This window comes from Tiliqua scincoides, chromosome 6 (assembly GCF_035046505.1).
Source record: "Tiliqua scincoides isolate rTilSci1 chromosome 6, rTilSci1.hap2, whole genome shotgun sequence".
NCBI lineage: Eukaryota > Metazoa > Chordata > Lepidosauria > Squamata > Scincidae > Tiliqua > Tiliqua scincoides.
Genome location: NC_089826.1, coordinates 85653827 through 85673527, shown reverse-complemented (window position 1 = coordinate 85673527; position 19701 = coordinate 85653827). Strand labels below are relative to the sequence as shown.

Genomic DNA, 19701 nt, shown 5'->3' with positions numbered 1-19701 from the left:
AATGATTGTCAAACTGTGACAGAAGGATATGTATGTGAGGGGAACATCACAGCCAGTCTGCACCAGCAACCCTGTATTGTTTTTTGTTTTCTTTAATTTCAGTTTGGTTTTCTCTGTCCTGAAAGCGTCACGTTTTCTGTTCATATACTGTGCACTTCACTTGAAAGGAGAGTAAAATACAGGTGGCAAGTAAAACAAGCACCTTGACACAATTAACTGAATACAGTCATGACTCTAGTTTACTCCTGCTGCACCAGGGGTCTGGTCCTATCACTCACACAGCTTAAAAGTAAGAGGACATGGTTTCCTTAAAGCCGCAGCAGCAGCTTTCAGTGATGGACCAGGGGAATATCCTCATGTGTGATCTTAAAAAACTCAGGGCACAATCCTAACCCCTTATGTCAGTGCTTTCCAGCACTGGCATAGCAGTGCCAATGGGATGTGTGCTGCATCCTGCAGTTGGGTGGCACTCATGGAGGCCTCATCAAATGTTTGTTCCCTTCCCCCAGAGCTGCATTGCCCTCAGAGTTTGCGCCCTCAGAGTTTATGATGACATGGTTCCATTTGATTAGAGGGTTGACAATCAGGCACCCTATGTGCCCCATGGCCTGGTTAAGGGGATCTGGATGCCCAGACAATTGCTGCATGCCAATCAATGAAGAAAAGCTAGCTTTACAAACTGCCACATGACCTCTGTTCAATGGCTCTGAAGTTCATAAGTCTCAGGACCATGACTGCAATAGTTCAGCAACTTTTTAGGAGGTTGAGAGATTACAGAAACTTCTGAGGGGTTAGAAGAAAATAGGGGGGAATAGGCAAAAATAAAAAAGGAAAAAGCGGGGATGTTCACTCCATCAGCGATTAATCCTAGGGCTGAGCCATGAGGCCTGCCCTGAGACACAGCTGTGCCAGAACAGAAATAGCACCCTCTTCAAAAGGGCTCAGAAAAAGAAATTAAAAGAGGTGTCGTCATGGACGTAATGAGGTGCTGGCTCATGCTAAGGCTGCTACACACAGCTGCAGAAGAATCATACGGCAAGTTACATGTCATTGGCTCTGGTGTACTTAATTTTTCTTCACTAAACAGAAGCTGGGGACACACATGCCTAGACTTGAACTGCAATGATTGGGACAGCAAGAGGAAAGGGGCTTTAAATCAGATGAAAGCGTTTCAGGAGGCAGGATTGGGAAAGATTTTTGCTGGAGCCTGTGAAGAGCTGCTGACAGATGGATCAAAGGGGACCCAGTTCATATGTTCATATATTTATTTCCTAAAAAGTGGCATTTTTTGCCCTGAGTTTTTGAAAGAAAAGTACATTCCTGAGGGTCTGGATTGTCAATATGTTATCATCTAATTCTTCCTGTTATTCTTTCAGTTTTCTGTTTCTGTAAGATTCCATCACTTCTTGCTAAGATGACTTCAGCCAATGTCAAATACAAATGCATCCTCCAGCCCTATAACTTCAAGAGCTTACCTCTTGTGGACAGGAATAAGGGATTGTTCAAATAACTTGATCCAAGGCGTTTCCGCTGTAAAAAAAAAAAAAAGAGAGCCACGAGCGTTCGTGAATGGCTTTAAATGTTTCTTCTCCCAATCTGTTTGTGAGAAAACAGATCTTCTACAACCCTCTTCAGACAACAAAGTGCTGCCTCTGCCGTGCTGTAAAAGCCTGCCTCCCCCTTTCCTCACAAATATATTTGGGGAGAGATCCCCCCTGTGATTAAGGATGCTGGGTCTGGAGGAAAAGTTCATCATGGGTTACAAGTCACAGCAGGTATGTGCAAGCTCTTGGTTTGAGAGGCAGGCTGCCTCTGATTGCCAGATGCAGGGGAGGCACCTGGACACAGGTTGTGTCTGTTGTCTTGTGTGCTCCCTGGGGCATTTGGTGGGCCCACTGTGAGATACAGGAAGCTGGACTAGATGGGCCTATGGCCTGAGCCAGTGGGGCTGTTCTTATGTTCTTAACTACAATTCCCAGAAAGCCTTGCAGGTCTCTTGTTATCTGGTGTGCTCCCTGGGGCATTTGGTGGGCTGCTGTGAGATATAGGAAGCTGGACTAGATGGGCCTTTGGCCTGATCCAGCAGGGCACTTCTTATGTTCTTATGATCTCTCCCATGGACAAAGCATCTGAAACAAATGTTCACTGGCAGAGGGAAGAAAGTGGGGCTGTAGCAGTGGGAGTAGGGCTCTCGGCCAGTATGCTCACACTCAGCCTTACACAAGTCTGAATAAAAATACATATGTGAATGGGAGGAGCTACTGTAAATATGCTGGTTGCTAGTTGGTACTAACCAAACTGGCTCTTAACCACGGAACTCTTGAGACTGTTCTCTATCAGAAAACCCTCAACATCTCCACAAAACAACAGTATGCAAGGTTCTTCTGAGGCATTCATGAGAGTTACCACTGTTTTCAAACCTGCTTTCAGTTTATCATGAGATTACAGCTTATAGTTTAGGTGAAGAAGCCAACAAGTTTTCCTTTATCTTGTATAGGTTGAAAGTTATGCTGAAAGCAAAAAGAGTTAGAGATAGAAGTCAAATTCTCAGAGCTCAGGATCAGAAATATTCTGGTTCAAAATTGAACCCCTCAGAGAGGGTGAGATTCCAAAGCACGCTCCTGACCCTGAGCTTGAAGACATTCACTCCTGACTGCCAATCCTTTCCAGGAGTTTTCCAACCACCACACATTTACCTGCAGTAGGAGACAGAAATAAGATGGGAGTTCCTGGCCCTCCTCACCCCAGCAGTGTCTTTTCTGGTGGCTGTCTGCTGGTGTTCTTTTGCATCTTTTTAGATTGTAAGCCCTTTTGGGACAGGGAGGCACTTTTTCAAGTGGGTGCTCCTCTTTTTAGCAGGGGAAGAGTAACTGGCCCTCCTCACCCCAGCAGTGTCTTTTCTGGTGGCTGTCTGCTGGTGTTCTTTTGCATCTTTTTAGATTGTAAGCCCTTTTGGGACAGGGAGGCACTTTTTCAAGTGGGTGCTCCTCTTTTTAGCAGGGGAAGAGTAACTGGCCCTCCTCACCCCAGCAGTGTCTTTTCTGGTGGCTGTCTGCTGGTGTTCTTTTGCATCTTTTTAGATTGTAAGCCCTTTTGGGACAGGGAGCCATTAGTTGTTTGTTTGATTTTCTCTGTTAACCGCTTTGTGAACTTTTCGTTGAAATGCGGTATATAAATACTGTTGTTAATAATAATAATAATAATAATAATAATAATAATAATAATAATAAGCCTCCATGCCATTCCTTCCGGTTAGCACAGCAGAGGAGTGAGAAGGAGAGGGGAAAACGGATTCCCGCGAACATTGCACTTTTAGAATGCAATGGGGAAGGAGCTCTCTCCATTGCTTCTGGGGTAGATAAAAGGGCACATTGGAGTGTGGATGGAAGGCTGGACTGGCATTGGGCAGGGAGGACATTTTCTGAACTTCATACTAATTTGGACACAATTCAACTTCCTCCCGGGGCAAGAAGCCGAGTCACGTCTGAATGAATACAGTATGAGATTCAAAGCAAATGCTCTTCTCTAAGAACAGTCAGACTCACCTCCGATTCCAAGAGGCCACTGTAGGCTGGATTAGCTGTGCTTCTTCTCTTTCGTTCCTGACGTTTGCTCTGGATTTCTGTAGCAAATGTCAAAAATATTATCTTTGTATGCACATAATTTAACAGAAAATATTTAGATGCAATCCATGCAACTGGTTAATTAATGTTCCTTCCCATCCTACATAAGCATCGAGTCTTGTGTTTAATTTCTAATGTTTAGCTGCACTAAGTCTGAGAATATCTGAGGTTCTGTGATTGTGGTTCTGTGCTGTCTGGAATTCCCTAACAGACATATCAATGGGTAGTAGACATAAACTAGTATTAGATTAAACTGAATTTCTGTTTTAAAAGCAGTATCTCTCTGAACACCAAATACTGAAGACAAACATCACTACCCTGAACTGCCTGTGAGCAACCAGAAGCATCTGGCCGGCCTGCTGAAAACTGAATGTGATGGATCTTGGTCTGAGCCCCTAAAAGTCTCCAATCCCCTAAAACCTAGTTTCTCTGTGTTATATAATAATGAATCACTTAAAATAAGTAATCTCACTAAAGGGTTCACAGGCAAAATAGTTACAAAGGTCATGGTTATTATGGAGGAGTTCTGTTAAATTATATACTTATTTTGTATCTGGACAACATAATCATGAAAAGCTTCATTAATCCCCAAGCCTTGCAATATGATATCTCTGCTCATTAACACACACCTCATCACAGTTTTGTATCTAAGCTGTTGCTAAAGCCACAACAGCTTTCTTTGTTGCTGGGAGAGAAGAAAGGCTGTGAACATCAAAGCCAAAATTCTAAATATTTTGGGATGCAGCCTTGTTTAAAAAGAGGAAGAGAAGTCCAGATTGCCATCCCACCCACCCCCATCTTCCATCTTTCACAAGCTGCTTTATTTATTTTTTGGAAATATTATGTAGGAGAGTTGTCACTGTTTAAGATGTGAATATAAATGCTGGCTATTCATCTTCCAAAAGATGAATTTACCTATTTGATAGGGCTTTCAAGAAATACTAAACTTCTGCTGGACACCCTGAACTGCAGGAGCCAACGTACGTAGACTGTGCAACCCATTTTGCACCAAATATGTGCCATCTGTAAAATAAAGTGAAGTACAGATTGAACATCCCTAATCTGAAAATCCAAAATGTTCTAAAATCCAAAGCTTGGTACAGTCATGGAGGTGCTTGCATAGCCTGGAGCAGTCTAAGAGCTTGCGAGAGACACCTGGCGCCACCATTGCACAGGAATGCAAAGAAAAGTCCTGTGACTGACCCAGCTCTCTTTTGGGAGCATCTTGCTGGGCAGCAGTCTCTACCCAGCTCCAAGGACAGGGGCGGAGGAGGGGAATTCCCAACTGCTCAGCGATCAGCACTGGGTCTGGCCATACCAAACTGGGGGGTAGGAAAGGTGCCGTCACCATTCCTGCCACTTGTCCGCCTCAGCCTCCCTGCAAAGAGGCTTGAAGAGGGATGTAATGTTCAAGGAGGTGGCTGCAGAGGCATGACTTGTAGTGCAGCCCACAAGCCCAGGGTAGCACGGCAGCAGTCCAAATGAGACAGCAGACGAGTCCCCTGCTGCAGTGCAGCACCTTCAGAGCAGGGACTGGAGCCAGGCCAAGCACCTGGCCTTTCTGCTCCACTCCTTTTTGAGCAATTCTTGCAAGCAAATTTCATAAGGCAGCTGGGATTGGCCTTGCATAGCAAAGCAGGCTGCTCTTGTTATTCCAATCTGAAAAAAATCCGGAATCCAAAACCCTTCTGGTCCCAAGCATTTTGGATAAGGGATTCTCAAACCGACCTACAAATGTATTGGACTGTATAATAACCAACAGTTCTGCTTGGCAGGAAGAATAATACTTGAGCATTGAAACAAAAGCATGAGATCTTTAAGATATTCCTTCAGATAGGAAACTGCTGCTATTTGTGAAGAATTTCTTATTTACAGTAAACACTGGAATTTATTTTAGGGTAGAGAAAATCTGTAGATGTAAACGTGCCAGTGGGCTGAACTAGAAATTACTTTAGTGCTGTGGTGTAGCTAGAGGAGGTGCAAAGCACTAAGTTCTGCAGGGCATCTCACTGCAGCCGCCATTTGCTCCCACCACCCAGAATGGCTCTGAAGGGGAGGGGGAGGGGACCCTTGCACGCTGCAGAGAGGCACGTGCAAAACCTGGTGCTTTGCACCCCCTCGACACCACTGCTTTAGCAAATATATGTTACCAAACACACATTTGCCAAGATACTACGAATGCAGGGGCAGAGAGGGAACCTGTAGGAACCGCAGGGAGGAGAGGCATTTGCTGGAGAGAATTGGTGGGCAGCAAAGGGTGGCTTTTTGTGCTTCTTTGAGTGAAACAGGACAAATTCTAATCTGTGAATGGAGTCTTTGTTCCTGGGTGGCTACTTTCCTGACCCTAAGTAGGATGCATGCTGTTTGGATTCAACATGCTGGTTTAGTTGTTGCTAAGCAACGGGTTTTGCAGGCTTGGACATTTCATTCTCCACCTGATACTGAGTCCCACTGGGTTCAATGGGGAAAGTCTGCATAGGATTGCAACCTAAGAGCCCAATCCTAAGCATATATACTCAGAAGCAAGTCCTATTATAGTCAGTGGGGCTTACTCCCAGGTAAATGTGGGTAGGATTGCAGCCTAAGTCCCATGTGTGTTTTTCCATTATAAAATTGCTGTCCTTTTGTTACAAGCCATTGTCTTGAAAGGGTAGGAGTGCTCATGACTTTAGCTTTCTTTAAACTGCTCTCAGGTTTTTGGTCATAAAGGCATTCAATTTTTTTCCAAGATGCAGATATAAAGATCAGAACTTTTCTGAGGAAAAAAACAAAGCTGAAGGGGGGAAAAGCCCACCCTGCAGGTGTTGATATGGCTGTTTTGAAGTGCTATGTTCTTCCATGTTCTCTGCATTCTAGAAAATTCAAGTGAAGTTTTAAAAGAAAATGTTTGAGTCTTACGGGTTCTGCAATGAATTTTGGACATTCCGATTACCAGACACAAGACACGCATATGCTGGCACATGTCTGACTGCAGAAGCCAAAAATCTCTCAGTGTAAATTATATTAATCAAAATTAGAACAAGATCTTCAGTGGTCATAAAACATGCCTTTGTTTCACCTGATGAGGACCAGTCTGCCAAGGATTTTAACCATGAGGACTCGGGTTTCCATTCTACTTTTCCAGTAATATGTACAACACTTTTTTTTTTTCAAAAATAGAACATATTTTTATAGTAACAAAAGCATTCTTACCTTCCAAGTATTCAGTTGTAACCAGGCCTAATGCTACCATAAAGGAAATTTTCTAGAGAAGAAAATTTTGTAAAATGTAAGTATTACATTATATTTTTTTCATTGTACTCATTTTAGCTGTGTCAGAGTCCTTTGCAAGTTCCTTCATCTAAGATGCTAACAGCATGAACTGCATAAGCCATTTCTGCCCGGTGTTGCATATACGCAACAGGGATCAAATGTGTACACCTGTAGGCTGGACAGAAATTTAATAACTGGCTTTATAGCACCCCTCTATGACCACAAGCAACTGTGTCCGCATGAATTCCTCTTGTGTTGGTCAAAACACAATTATATGTGCTATAGATCGATTGGGTTTGTTTTTCTTTTGCAAAAGTCACTGTGCACCTTTCTGAATTTGGGTTTGCTACAAATCTCATTCCTATTTCTTCATTAACAAGTTAGCAGCACATAAAATACATTATTAGTCCTATCAGTGGTGTACCTAGAGGGGGTTTTTCAGGGAGCCTCCCTGCAGTCTGCAAGTGGCCCCTCCCCCTCTGAGGAGCTTGCCTCAGTTTTGCTCCCCACAACCAGAATGGCTTCAAAGGGGAGAAGGAGAGCTCGCTTGCACACCACAGGGAGGCTCACTAAAAAACTTAGTGCTTTGCAGGCTGCAGTGAGGCTCCCTGCAAAACTCAGTGCTCCCCCCCCAGCTACACCACTGAATCTTATGTATATTTATTTGGAACCACTTCCTGCTGAGTAAAACAGGACAAAAGCCTGGTCTGTGAATGCAGCATAATGAGGTGATAGAATGGAATGTATCACTTCAGTCTGCAAAGGAGGATGCCAATTGTTGACTGATCTAATACTCCCTGAAAGTTTAAAAGAAAAACCTATGATCACTAGCATAGGAAGAATAAAGGCTCTAACTCAGGGGTGGCCAAACCGATGCTCGTGAGCCACATGTGGCTCTTTGACATATAACGTGTGGCTCTCGGAAATATGTTGGCTGAGCTCCTTCTTGCACCACAATTAATACAAAAGGTAAATAAAAAATTTTCAAGCTTTATAATTATATACCAGGCATAAACTGAGAGTTTGCTGGATTAAAGTAAGTTTAATGATCATGGTAAGTATATATATTTAAGAATTTAAATGCTTCTTAAATATTGCGTCTCTCAAATATCTGTCTTGTGATGTCATGAATATGTACAGTTTAGGCCTAGGTTAGCATGTGAAGCCTGAACCAAACTAAGTCAGTAACGGAGAAGTGGCTCGCAGTTCCTAGCTGCAAGAATGCGAGTAAACAAAAGAAAGCCCTCAAGGCCCCCCCCCCCCCGTCCAATAGTACTGCCACCACCCTGTATGTGCTAGTGCCTCAGTCCAGGGACACTGAGACCCTCTAGGCTTAATTCTATCCCTTGCAGGCCCTGAGCGCTTTCTCCAATTAAAGCTTCAGTCCTCAAGTTACTGGATTTCAATGAGCACTTGGTAGCTTGCTGAACGGCTAGGCAGGATTCTGAACCTTTGTCCCCAACAGACAATGAAACAACTTAGTAAAGGATATTTTAGTTTATTAAGTGCATAAAGTTACACAAGGTTACAGTAAGGCAGCAAATGCTAGAGGCATAAACATCTAGGAAACATGTCAGCAGTAAAATAATAAAGCTAGCTGGCTATCTCTATTAATCCCTATCTCTCACCTGGGTCAGTTACTCTTGTAGATCTTTTGGCTCCAGGGCTACCTATGAGGCCAGGTGCCCATGGTGGACAATGGAGCTCCAAGCGTGCAGGATGTTGCACCCAAAACCTCTGTCCCAGAAGGGGCTGGACACACCCCTTGGGCCTCCTTATTATACTTCTCATGCTAATAAGTGCTGAGGTGACTTCATACTTATTTAGACTGTCCAATCAGAACCTTCTTCAAGCTGGCCTGGTTGCTAGCCCCTCATAGTTCTTTACCCCTCCCAACCCGAGATCCACAGCTGCACTCCATCACGCTTGATCAGGCGCCTCTCCGTCTACTAAGGTGCTAAACATTCCAATGGGTTGTAATTCTTGTTGTCTGTCCTTTCTGGCCAGCAAAGGAGCGACAACAATCTTTGTGTTTGTTTACTCACATTCTTGCAGCTGGGAACTGCGAGCCACTTCTCCGTTACTGACTCAGTTTGGTTCAGGCTTCACATGCTAACCTAGGCCTAAACTGTACATATTCATGACATGCGGCTCTCAAATATCTGAGCCACAAACATGTGGCTCTTACGTTAAGCAAGTCTGGCCACCCGGGCTCTAGCTCAACCTGCTCCCTGCTGTGGTACAACATTCCCCCCCCCCTCCTTGTAGGGAGCTTTTTGTGTAAGGGAGTATTTTAAAATGTCACTGCAAGATGCAGTCTAAGCGCTAGAGCCCAAACTATCGCCTCCAAACTCTGCCACCTGTCCCCCCCTCAGTTTGCCAAGTGTGTAAATTAGTCTTACTCTCAATCAGCGTGCAGGACTGTAACTTTTATATGATGATGAGCATCTTAGCTTAGATGATGAGCACTTAAGCAAATTAAACGAGACTGAGCTTAAATATGGTCTTCCTCTCTGCTATTTAGTATTTAAAAACTCAGTTCTGAAAAACAGTTCGGCAAGCAGTTTCATTAAGACTAAGACAAGCCATCTCAAAAAGCAAAACTTCATTCAGTGTTTTTTGAAAGTAAAGCTCACACTTCACATAAAAAAAAACATTCCAAAAGAAATTCATACTCTGTGGGGATCATCTTCAGGACTAATTTGTGCTTTGATGGAACCAGGCAAAGTCAGTCTGCCAGTGTCCCCACCGCTGCTGCCTAAAGTTAGCAGATGTTAATAGGACGATGCCCTCCCACTGGGTGCATCTCCTGCCTCTGCTGCACTTGGCCAGCTGGCAGTGGTAGCAGTGGCCACTTCCACTACAATCCTAGCCAACCCGCTCACTCCTCTCTTCCTTTCAAAAGGCAGAGAAAGAGAGAGAAAGATGGAGGGAGAGGCAGAAAAGGCAGCAGAGGATGGGAGTGTGGCAGAGGAATAGCGGAGGTACTGAACAATGAAGCAGGAAGAGGTAAGAGAGTGGGATGGGATCACTGGGTCCAGGAGAATACAAACTAGAGTGAGGGAAAGGAAACCGGCATCTGGATACCTAGAGGGGACAGGGACGTCCTAGAGGGGACGACTCAGTTCTACAAGCTTGATCTGGCTTGGACTATATGTTTTCACTGTGCAAGAGGTGCATGGCAAGCCAAGGCTCATTCAGGCACTGCCCCAGCTTGCATGCACACACCCACCTGTGAAACAATCAGGGAAACAGAGGAGTGATCTCAGTGCAGAGAGAGCCTCGCTTCAGCAGCACTGAGGCAGGGGTGTCTCCAGCAGCTCTCCTCTTCCTTTCCCCAACCAGGACGGACTGGAAAAAGGAAGACAAGTGGATGCCATTTTCTTGCCCTTCACATCAGTGAGAGAGACTTCTGGGGAAGGCCAGTTGTGGATGAGGAGGGCAAGACAAGGATGGTGCATACTGCTCGGCAGAGAAACATGTGCCACCTCTGCCTAGATCTGGAGGCTTCAGGGTTGGGCCCCTGGAAGCACCTGGGCCTTCAGCTAGTGCCCAGCTTGGTCAACCTCCAATGCTGCCCCTAGAAAGCAAATAAATATATATGAAACCTTGAGAATTGAAGATCTAACTCTATACCTTGTGGGCGTTGTTTAATTTTCAAAAAACAATTCTGAATGTGTGACATGTTATCTCTCATCGTACAACGTCTACTTGGCTTGTTTTTCTGTTTACAAAATACAAATAACAAGAGATATTCCTAAGTTACTTTTTGTTTTTAAAAGCCCAGCCTGCTTGATCAGTTTTTCAACACTATGTCCTGTACTAAAGATATCAATAAATGCCTACAGAAACCTGTAGTATAGCTCTCTTTGCACAGTTCAATAAAGATTTTTTTTTTTTTTTGGTGAAATCATTTCATGTTGAAATTATATGTTCTACTTGTCGGTACATGCATTTAATCTAATTACAGACTTAGTATTAATTACACTAATTGCATAAATGGTATGTGAATCAACTGACAGCTTCCTCACAGAACTGAATAAATTAGCCCAAAGCCTATGTACTCAATAGCAAGGATACAATACTGACGGCAGCCCAATCCTGAGCTGCCCGTTGCACTGGGACTGCCAGGGCGCCAAAACAACAGCTGTGGCATCCTGTGCACAGCAGGGCAGTTGCCAGCAGATGCTCAGAGGAAGGGGACTTTCGTCCCCTTTCCCTGTGTAAGGGAAGTAGCCCCGTAATGGGGCTACTTGATTCTGCAGCAGCCCTTGGGCTGCCACAAAACCAAAAGCCTCTGCATTGGGCTGTGCAGTCCAACATGGAATTCAGGACTGAGTGCCACCGGTCCCGCCTCCCTCCTGCCCTGCTCTCTCCCCCTGCACACCTCCTCCCTGCCCTTCCCCACCTCCCCCTGCCCCGGAACACCTCCTCCCCACTTCCCCCCACCTACCTCTCCACCGCCCAACAGTTCGGGTGACTGGAGTGGTGGAGCACTAGTGTTCCTCTGGCACTAGCACAGTGCCAGCTGGCGCTGGGCAAGCTCCAGCATTCAGCTGGCGCTAAGGGCTCACAAATGTGTTTTACAGCTTGTTTGCAGCAGTGCGTGCCAGCAGTGAGCTGGTGCACACGGCTTAGGATTGGGCCCTTACTTCTTTAACACAAAGAAAGTGGGAGAAGTAAATTCAATAGCACTATGCAGTTGTTTTCCATGCACATAAGGAATGTGTGGTGGGGGGGCACAGGAGAGTGGGCAAGCCCCATCCTTGTGTTACCAAAGCACCACTCCCTGCACATATGTATTTGTTTGTAACATAGAGAGCTACTCCCTGTGATTGCCACTCTGGAATGTTCCAGGGTGATGATAATGAGGAGAAATCCTCTCCACATTTAGAGTTTGTCAGGGAAGACAAATGCTGAACATGGGAAGATTGGGCTTGCTGGTGCACAGTTCTTATCTCCCATCCTCATAGACTTCACATTCCTTATACACATGGATAATGTCTGTATACAGTTTATGTCCCAAGTCTCCACTGCCTTACAACCCATATGATCTTTCCAACAGAATTAGCACTCCTACCAAGAGTTTTCTTAAAAGTTGAGAAGCAAGAAAATGTACAAGAAGTGTGGAAGGAACAGATCAGTTCTGCTCTGTCAAGAAGGAAGATTGTAATGAAAACGTGGACAGGAGTGTCTGAATAATGAAAGGAGAGACAAATAAGAGCAATGCAGTTGTGGGAGTCTACTACAGACCACCTAATCAAAGAGAAGTCATGGATGATGCTTCCCTAAAATAGAGTACCAAGGGGGTCAGCTATCCTGGACTTGCCTACTAGGAGGAATTGGTTAAGGACACAAAAATGGCAGGGATTTGGGGTGAAAACAATGTTATTATGAAATGCTTGATATTGAGGGAAAGGAAAACTAAGGGTAGTTATATATGTATCCTGGATTTTAGGAAAGTGAGTTTTAATGGGTTCAAAGGAAAATTAAGCCCTGTCCCATGGCTAGACCTCCTAAGGGGGGGAGGAGACAGTCCAAGGGGGATGGGATATTTTAAAAAGTGAAATATGAAGGCACAGTTGCAAACGGTTTCCAAAAGAAGAAAAGTTGTGTCACAATTATTTTGACTACATCTGAAACAAGAGAAGGGTCAAGGAAGCAGTAGGCCTGTTGTCTGATGAAGATGGGGAAGTGGTAATGACTTGAAATAAGGACTTATAAATATTAGAGGAGATTCTCAGTGGGAAAGAATGGATGAAAACATGCTTGCGCTTCCTTCTCACAGCGACAGGGTGTTTTGACATGAACAAAAGAAGTTGGAATCTGACCTGCTGAACTGACCCGTTATGTGTGTGCTTGGCTTCTACCTCTTCCTGGTGCTGCACATATTCATATGAACATGAAATCAAAGGCTGGAGAAGCAGTATCAAACAGATACCCTCTTTACTTCATTAGGACGTTGGTGACAGTACAACACTTCAGGTTGGTGGGAGAAATTTGAAAGACCAAGGAAGGAAAGAGTTTGTAACCTGCTCGTGAGTCCTCTCTCTAAGAAATTGGAAAATTAAATTTCAACCAGACTTGTTTTGTGGATGAGTTAACCAACAAATTGTATTTGGCAAAGTAAACTAAAGTTCCCCTCAACCTGAAATACATTACTAATGCAGCAGCTGAATCCTTGGACTTAGGGTCAAACTATGCTTTAAGAAAAGCATACGTATAGTGTTTCCAAGATGTTGCTTCTATTTTTTCCTTTTAAAACCATAAATAACAGGCACAGGGACCCCTAATCCAAACCAACCCCTGCCATCTCTGGGAGGAAAGCTGCCATTGCACAGGAAAGAGTACATAACTGGGTAGAGATTGTGGCAGGAGTAAAGTGTTAAGAGAATTTCCATGTATATTGAGTGTGTGTTGCATTTATGAAGAAACAAGTTTGCTAACCTCTGGATTTTCCTCTTTTTTCTTTTTCGTAGCAGGGGGTCCCTGAGTTGACTCTTCAGGAGGCTTCTTTATCTCCACTTTAGGTTCTGTCTGGGTCTGAACTTGAGGTTGAATTATGATGACCTGCAAAACAAATGGATAAATGCAGACACAGTGATCACAATCTAAAAGATTTTCTTAAAACATTGAGAAGTTTTAATCTTCAAATCAAGGGCAGCATTGTCAGTAACTTTATTGAAACATGCCACATAATCACACAGCAGAGGTGCTGTTGGTTGGAAATGCTACTGATGTTTGCAGCCTGCAGTTGATGGAACTGTACTCCCCCCTACCCGGAATAGATTCACAGCTTGGGGATGCTCCTGGATTTAGCACTGACCCTGGATAACCAGTTGTTGGCAGTGGCCAGAAGTGCCTTTATTAGTTTCAGCTGATTCACTGGTTCAGCTCTGTCTAGAGAAGCCAGATCTAGCCTCAGTTATCCACGCACTGGGTGTGTCCAGGCTTGTCTACTGTAACACATTTGACATGGGTGTGACCTTGAAAACAGTCCAACAGCTCCAAGTTGTATAGAATGCTGTTGCTAGGCTGCTGACTGGTGTGAGTCAGTATGAACACTATACCATCTGTACTGAACTCCCTGCAAACACTAGTTCAGGATTTCAAACTGCGTCCTTGGACTTGCAGATGAAATTGGAGGTAGAAGTGGGTGTCATCACATATTGAGGACACTGTAGGCTAAACCTCTGGAAGCTGTAATAACTGCTAACTGAAACTAACAGGCATGGTTTCATGCAGATGTGTTTCAGATGAGTTGTGAAACCACTGTATCATCCTGCCCCAAACGGGAAGTTTGGACACTAGCTAATAGTTGTTAAAATTGGCTGGATTTACTGTTGCCTTTTTAAATAGCAGTCAGGGGGAGGGAGATCACTCTCTGCCTTAAGGAGGTATTTATCACATCTGCTTAATCCTCCCCTGTCTGGTTTAATAAGCCAGGAATGGCAAAGATGGCTAGGAGGCTGCATGCTTCTGAGGAGCTTGCCCACATGCTCTGGTTGAGTTCACTGAAAGGCATCCATAATAACACAACCAGGGTTCACATTCTATCATGGTATCTAAACTAAGAGATTTTATCTGAAATCTGGTATCAATAATATCTGAGATATTTTATCTGCAAAATGTAATGCAAATTGGTCACAGAGAACCAGTAAGGGTGCAATTTGATTTTCCTGCTCTAAAAGTAATAGACCAAAGGCTGCCATTGAAGTGGCATTGCGCAGGTGTGATGGTGGTCAAGAAAAATGCCTTCTTTTCCACCATCACTGCCACTGAGTAGTTCCTAATATGGGTTCCAGTCTGTGCCTAGTCATATTCATTGCAAGATTTCTGCAATGTGACCCAGCCACTTCATTGCCCCAGCTCCTCAGTATACCATAGAACTGACTGCACTCTGAGAGTTCGTTAAGAGCACCTACGTCCACTGGCATCAAAAGCCCAGGTCATCTCTTCATTCCAGAAGGAGATCAAGGCCTGTTCAGAGGTCTCTCCCCAGGAGCTCATGCAACCAAATGTGTTTCCTGATGCCTCTGAAATATTTTCCTGTACTGAGAGCTGGAGATTGTATCAAGCCCCTGGTCTCCGTCTGGAATGAAGAGATGACCTGGGCCTTTGGTTCTACCCATTTGGTTTTAAGGATTTGGAGACTCTTTGTTAACTTGAGAGAGAGACCTTTGCACACTCTCTCTCTGGCCCTTCTAGCTTTAGGTAGTTTTAGTGAAGACTACTGTTCCCCAGTCCAATCTCAGTTCATGTATGAAAGGGGAGAAGAGTGGGATATCAGTCACTAATGGCTAGACTCTGCAACCATTCTGCCTTTCACCTTCCCTTATAGCTTTCTTTACACAGCCTTGGGCAACAACTGGATTGATGCATTCAAAACAAGCTGTAATTTCTAAATTGTCTTCAGAAGTCACCCTGCAGTGGTCAAATCAAGAAGTTAACAGAGCTACAACACAGTAACAAAGTCCTTGTCCCTGCATCCATGAAGGGACACAGCTGGACATACCAGCTAAAACTAGTAAAATACAGCCCTGGTCATGTGGGGGGCTCCTCAGAACCTATTAATGATGATGAATAACTCTGTTAGAAATGCATGTGACCAAGTAAAGAAGTATAGGGTTAGGAGGTTTTAAGGTTAATAGCCTAAATAGATATTTATGTAAGAAGGTGCTGTTAACCAGCAAGAGATCTAATACTCTACTGTGCCTTCACTGTGCCTGTGGCAGTGAAGAATCTGACATTAGTTCAGCGTATGTGGGAAAAAGGAAAGTTGCCAGGCCACTTGAGGCTAACATCTCACAAAGAGGCAGGTGAGACCTGGGAAGAGATTCCAAAGTACTAAGTGATAGGAAGCCAAGGAAACAGGAGGGTTGAAGCCTGCAAAGTAGGGAGTGTCTGGGAAAGAGGAATCTGAACAAAGGGTAGGTGAAGACTAGAGCTTGAGAAAAGGGCACACAAGGCAAGAAGGTGTTCATCAGAGAGGAGATTTGGAAGAAGCTTCACAGCCCTTGAGATCAGAAAGGGCTCTACAAATTGATCTGAAGCAGTGGCGTAGCTAAGGGGGTGCAGGGGGTAGCAGTTGCTCCGGGCATCAAGCTTTAGGGGGGCAATAAGCTGAGCTTGACACTAGTGACCAAAATTGTGAAAATCTTGGTATATATTATTAATACCATCATGTTATATATCATTGGAAAGGTAATTTAATGTAGAATGCAATGAAACAAACCCCATTGGAATATTAGTATTCTACCAAAAGTTATGGCTAATTAACCAGAAAATGAAAACACAATTGTCTTATAGAACAAAAAGTGGATTTTCTTAACTCAAAACTGACCTAGGAGACTGTTGTTCAAGACGTGCCCCTCTTATATATAGCAAGAGAAGACTAACCATTCCTCTTCACCCCAATACAGTATCTTGAACCTATCAGGGGCACACTTTTTATTTATTTACTTAATTAATTTGTTTTTGTCGGGGGGGGGGGGGCCTACAAATCTTTTTTGACCCCAGATAGCAGATAGATGCCTTTTCACTTTTGAAAAAGCCTAGACGTGACATCATTTCCGGGGCAGCATTTTGAGCTTGGCACCTGGCTACACGATCATTAGCTACACCACTGATCTGAAGTAACTAGCTAACGTTTTTTACTATAGCAGGAGTGGACAAACTTGCTTAACTTAAGAGCCATACATGATATAAACTGCAGTTGTTTGAGAGCCACAATATTTAAGAAGCATTTAAATTCTTAAATATATTTTTACTCACCATGAACATTATATGTACGTTTTAATTCAGTGGACTCTGAGTTTGGAACTGGTAAATAATTATAAAATTTGAAAATTTCTTAATTACTGTTTTATATTACTTGAGATGCAGAGAGGAGCTCAGCCAACATATTTCAGAGAGCAGCACATTGTATGCTAAAGAACAGCAAGTGGCTCAAGAACCATGGTTTGGCCACCCCTGAACTACAGGCTTCTACTTTGTTATATTTCTTCTTCTTTAATGTTTGTCCCATATGATGGCGGGCTCCTCTGTTGTGGACTGGATTCACTGTTCCTCTCAGCTGTGGGCTTGGACTGGGTGTAGGCGGGTGATTAGCATGTTAAGCCAGCGCTGCTTCAGTCAGCCCTTCAGTCATTTACCACTGATCTCCAACTGAAGGCCCTTCTGCACCAGCATATCTGTTGGTGTGCAGAATGTGGCCATGCCATTGAATCTGCTTTGTTATATTTATATAACTATTTCTAAATACTTCAATATTTAAATCTTACAACACAATGGGAGACTCCCACAAAATACTCTTTCCTCTCATGAGTACATAAATTCTAGCATTTCCCAAGCCTCAACAATCAACAGTATTTGAGTAGACTCGCTGGGCAAGCCTGCGTACGTCTACTAAAAAAAAGGTCCTACTGAGTTCAATTAAAGCAATTCCCAGGTAAGCACGAACACTACAGGACAAGCTTTAATTCTAGTCAGTGTTTTTCATATGCTGCTGGGCACATAATAGCCTATATGGTATAGGACCATGATACCTCATTTTTGTTGGCAATCTTCAGTCTCGAAAGACTCTGGTATCGCACTCTGAAAGGTGGTTCTGGAACAGCGTCTAGTGTGGCTGAAAAGGCCGATTCGGGAGTGACAATCCCTTCCACACTGGGAGCAAGTGCAGTCTGTCCCTGGTCTGTCTCCCTGGCTATGGGCATTCCTTCTTTGCCTCTTAGCCTCAGACTGTTGGCCAAGTGTCTCTTCAAACTGGGAAAGGCCATGCTGCACAGCCTGTCTCCAAGCGGGCCGCTCAGAGGCCAGGGTTTCCCACTTGTTGAGGTCCACTCCTAAGGCCTTCAGATCCCTCTTGCAGATGTCCTTGATATCTCAAGAACTGCCTTTCCCCCATAATCCTGCACATCCTCTACAATCATCAGATAGGGCCATGCTTAGGTTCCTGCCACCATCTAAGCCAAGGGGATGGCAGTAAGGTACAGGTTCTTTTCTGTTATGGCACCACGCCTCTGGAACCACCAGAAAATCTGAGGCCATTCCCTTCTCTATCCTGCTGATTTTAAAAACTGGTTTCCTGCTGATTTTAAAAACTTGTTTATTTCATTTGGCATTTGAGGAGGGAGGAGAAACCTCCTAAAGATCCTTTTTTATCTTCTGTTGCTACTTTTATACCGTTTCTTTTTTGTTGCTATTTTTATATTTTTAACCAGCTCCTATATAGTTTTTAATGGTTTTATTTACAGTGGGCCCTCAATATCTGCAGGGGATCTGTTCCAGACCTCCCGCAAATGCCAAATTCTGCAGATAATGAAATCCATGGGGAGAAGGTCAGCACGGCGCTGCCATTACTTACCTGGGGACCACTCCCAGCTCTCCAGAGATCACACATGGCCTCTTCATGCCTCAGAATATCTCCTGAATGTGGCCGGAAGTCACGTCCAGGAGGCCATCTGATCCAGGGACCTGATCCATACTCAGATCCAGGGATGCCAAGCCCACAGATAAGGAGGGCCCATTGTATATGTTTTTGTGTGTTGTATTATTTTTATTCTTTCTTGTACACCTCCCTGAGCATAGGAAAGACTGTGAATAAATCTTTTAAACAAATAAATACTGCATTTGCTCCCCATACAATTTCTAAGGGCGCAATTCTAACCCCTTACATTAGTGCTTTCCAACTCTGGCATAGAGGTGCCAATGGGACGTGTGCTGCATCCTGCAGTTGGGTGTCACTCACGGAGGTCTCCTCAAAGTAAGGGAATGTTTGTTCCCTTACCTCAGAGGTGCATTGCCCCTATGTCATAAGGGGTTAGGATTGCGCCCGAAACCTGAGATCAGAATTACAGTTCAGCATGAAAATCCACCTTACCTACCTTACTATCTGTGCTTATGAGAAGTGGTTGGACTTTAATGCTTTCATTGACCACAGACACAGTAGCACTGTTGCTGATGGAGCCTGCATTGCTGGGGTGTGTGGAGATGATGGCGTAGGCCACACCAGCGCTGCTCAGGGATGATGTGATGGCTGTAGATTCAGCAACACTTTGTGACTGGCTGCTGGGTATCTGTACATGGCTAACTGTATTATTGGCAGTGGGGAGAGCAGGAGTGGGGTTTTTGATGCCAACTACAGTCGCCTTTTGAACTGCAGGTAGTTGCTTGGAAGGTTGGTCTCTGCATGGAGAAAGAGGGAGGCTGTCTGGGATCAGAGTCTTTGGCCTAACCTGCAGAAAAGAGAAAGAGATGCTATTTGACATAAATCTAAAAAACCAGCAAAGAAAATAGCACAAAGAAGCAGCTGCATCAGTGGGGGGGGGGCGAGATTGGGCTCTGAGTATTCCGATGCCATATGAGGACTAGGCTAAATACTGAGTCTTTTCTGCCCCCTCGTGTTAACTCAGAAGTATTACACAGACCTTGTTTGCCACAATCATAATCAACTTTACTTATATTGATAGATAAATATACTTGATCCTAATAAAGTTTAATTTAATTTAAATTGAATTTGATCCTAATCTAATTTACTTATACTGCAATCCTAGGCATGTTTACTCAGAAGTAAGTCTCACTGTGTACTTACTCCCAAGTAAGTGCATATAGAATTGAGCTGTTTGTATTGTATTGGCAACCTTCAGTCTCGAAAGACTATGGTATCGCGCTCTGAAAGGTGGTTCTGGCACAGCGTCTAGTGTGGCTGAAAAGGCCAATCCGGGAGTGACAATCCCTTCCACAGGGCAAGTGTAGTGTGTCCCTGGTCTGTCTCCCTGGCTATGGGCCTTCCTTCTTTGACTCTTAGCCTCAGGCTGTTGGC

General features: G+C 44.1%; 1 protein-coding gene across 1 annotated transcript in view; it reads right to left on the bottom strand.

The window, feature by feature from the left end:
• PHF21B (PHD finger protein 21B) overlaps positions 1-19701 on the bottom strand; it is a 108630-nt gene that overhangs the window by 3222 nt on the left and 85707 nt on the right. Inside the window, exons 4-8 of the mRNA XM_066632549.1 lie at positions 18764-19114; positions 13323-13445; positions 6816-6867; positions 3546-3622; positions 1476-1530 (exon numbers count right to left, since the gene is read on the bottom strand). Coding sequence (XP_066488646.1) covers positions 1476-1530; positions 3546-3622; positions 6816-6867; positions 13323-13445; positions 18764-19114 — 658 coding nt within the window. The remainder of the gene's footprint in view (positions 1-1475; positions 1531-3545; positions 3623-6815; positions 6868-13322; positions 13446-18763; positions 19115-19701) is intronic.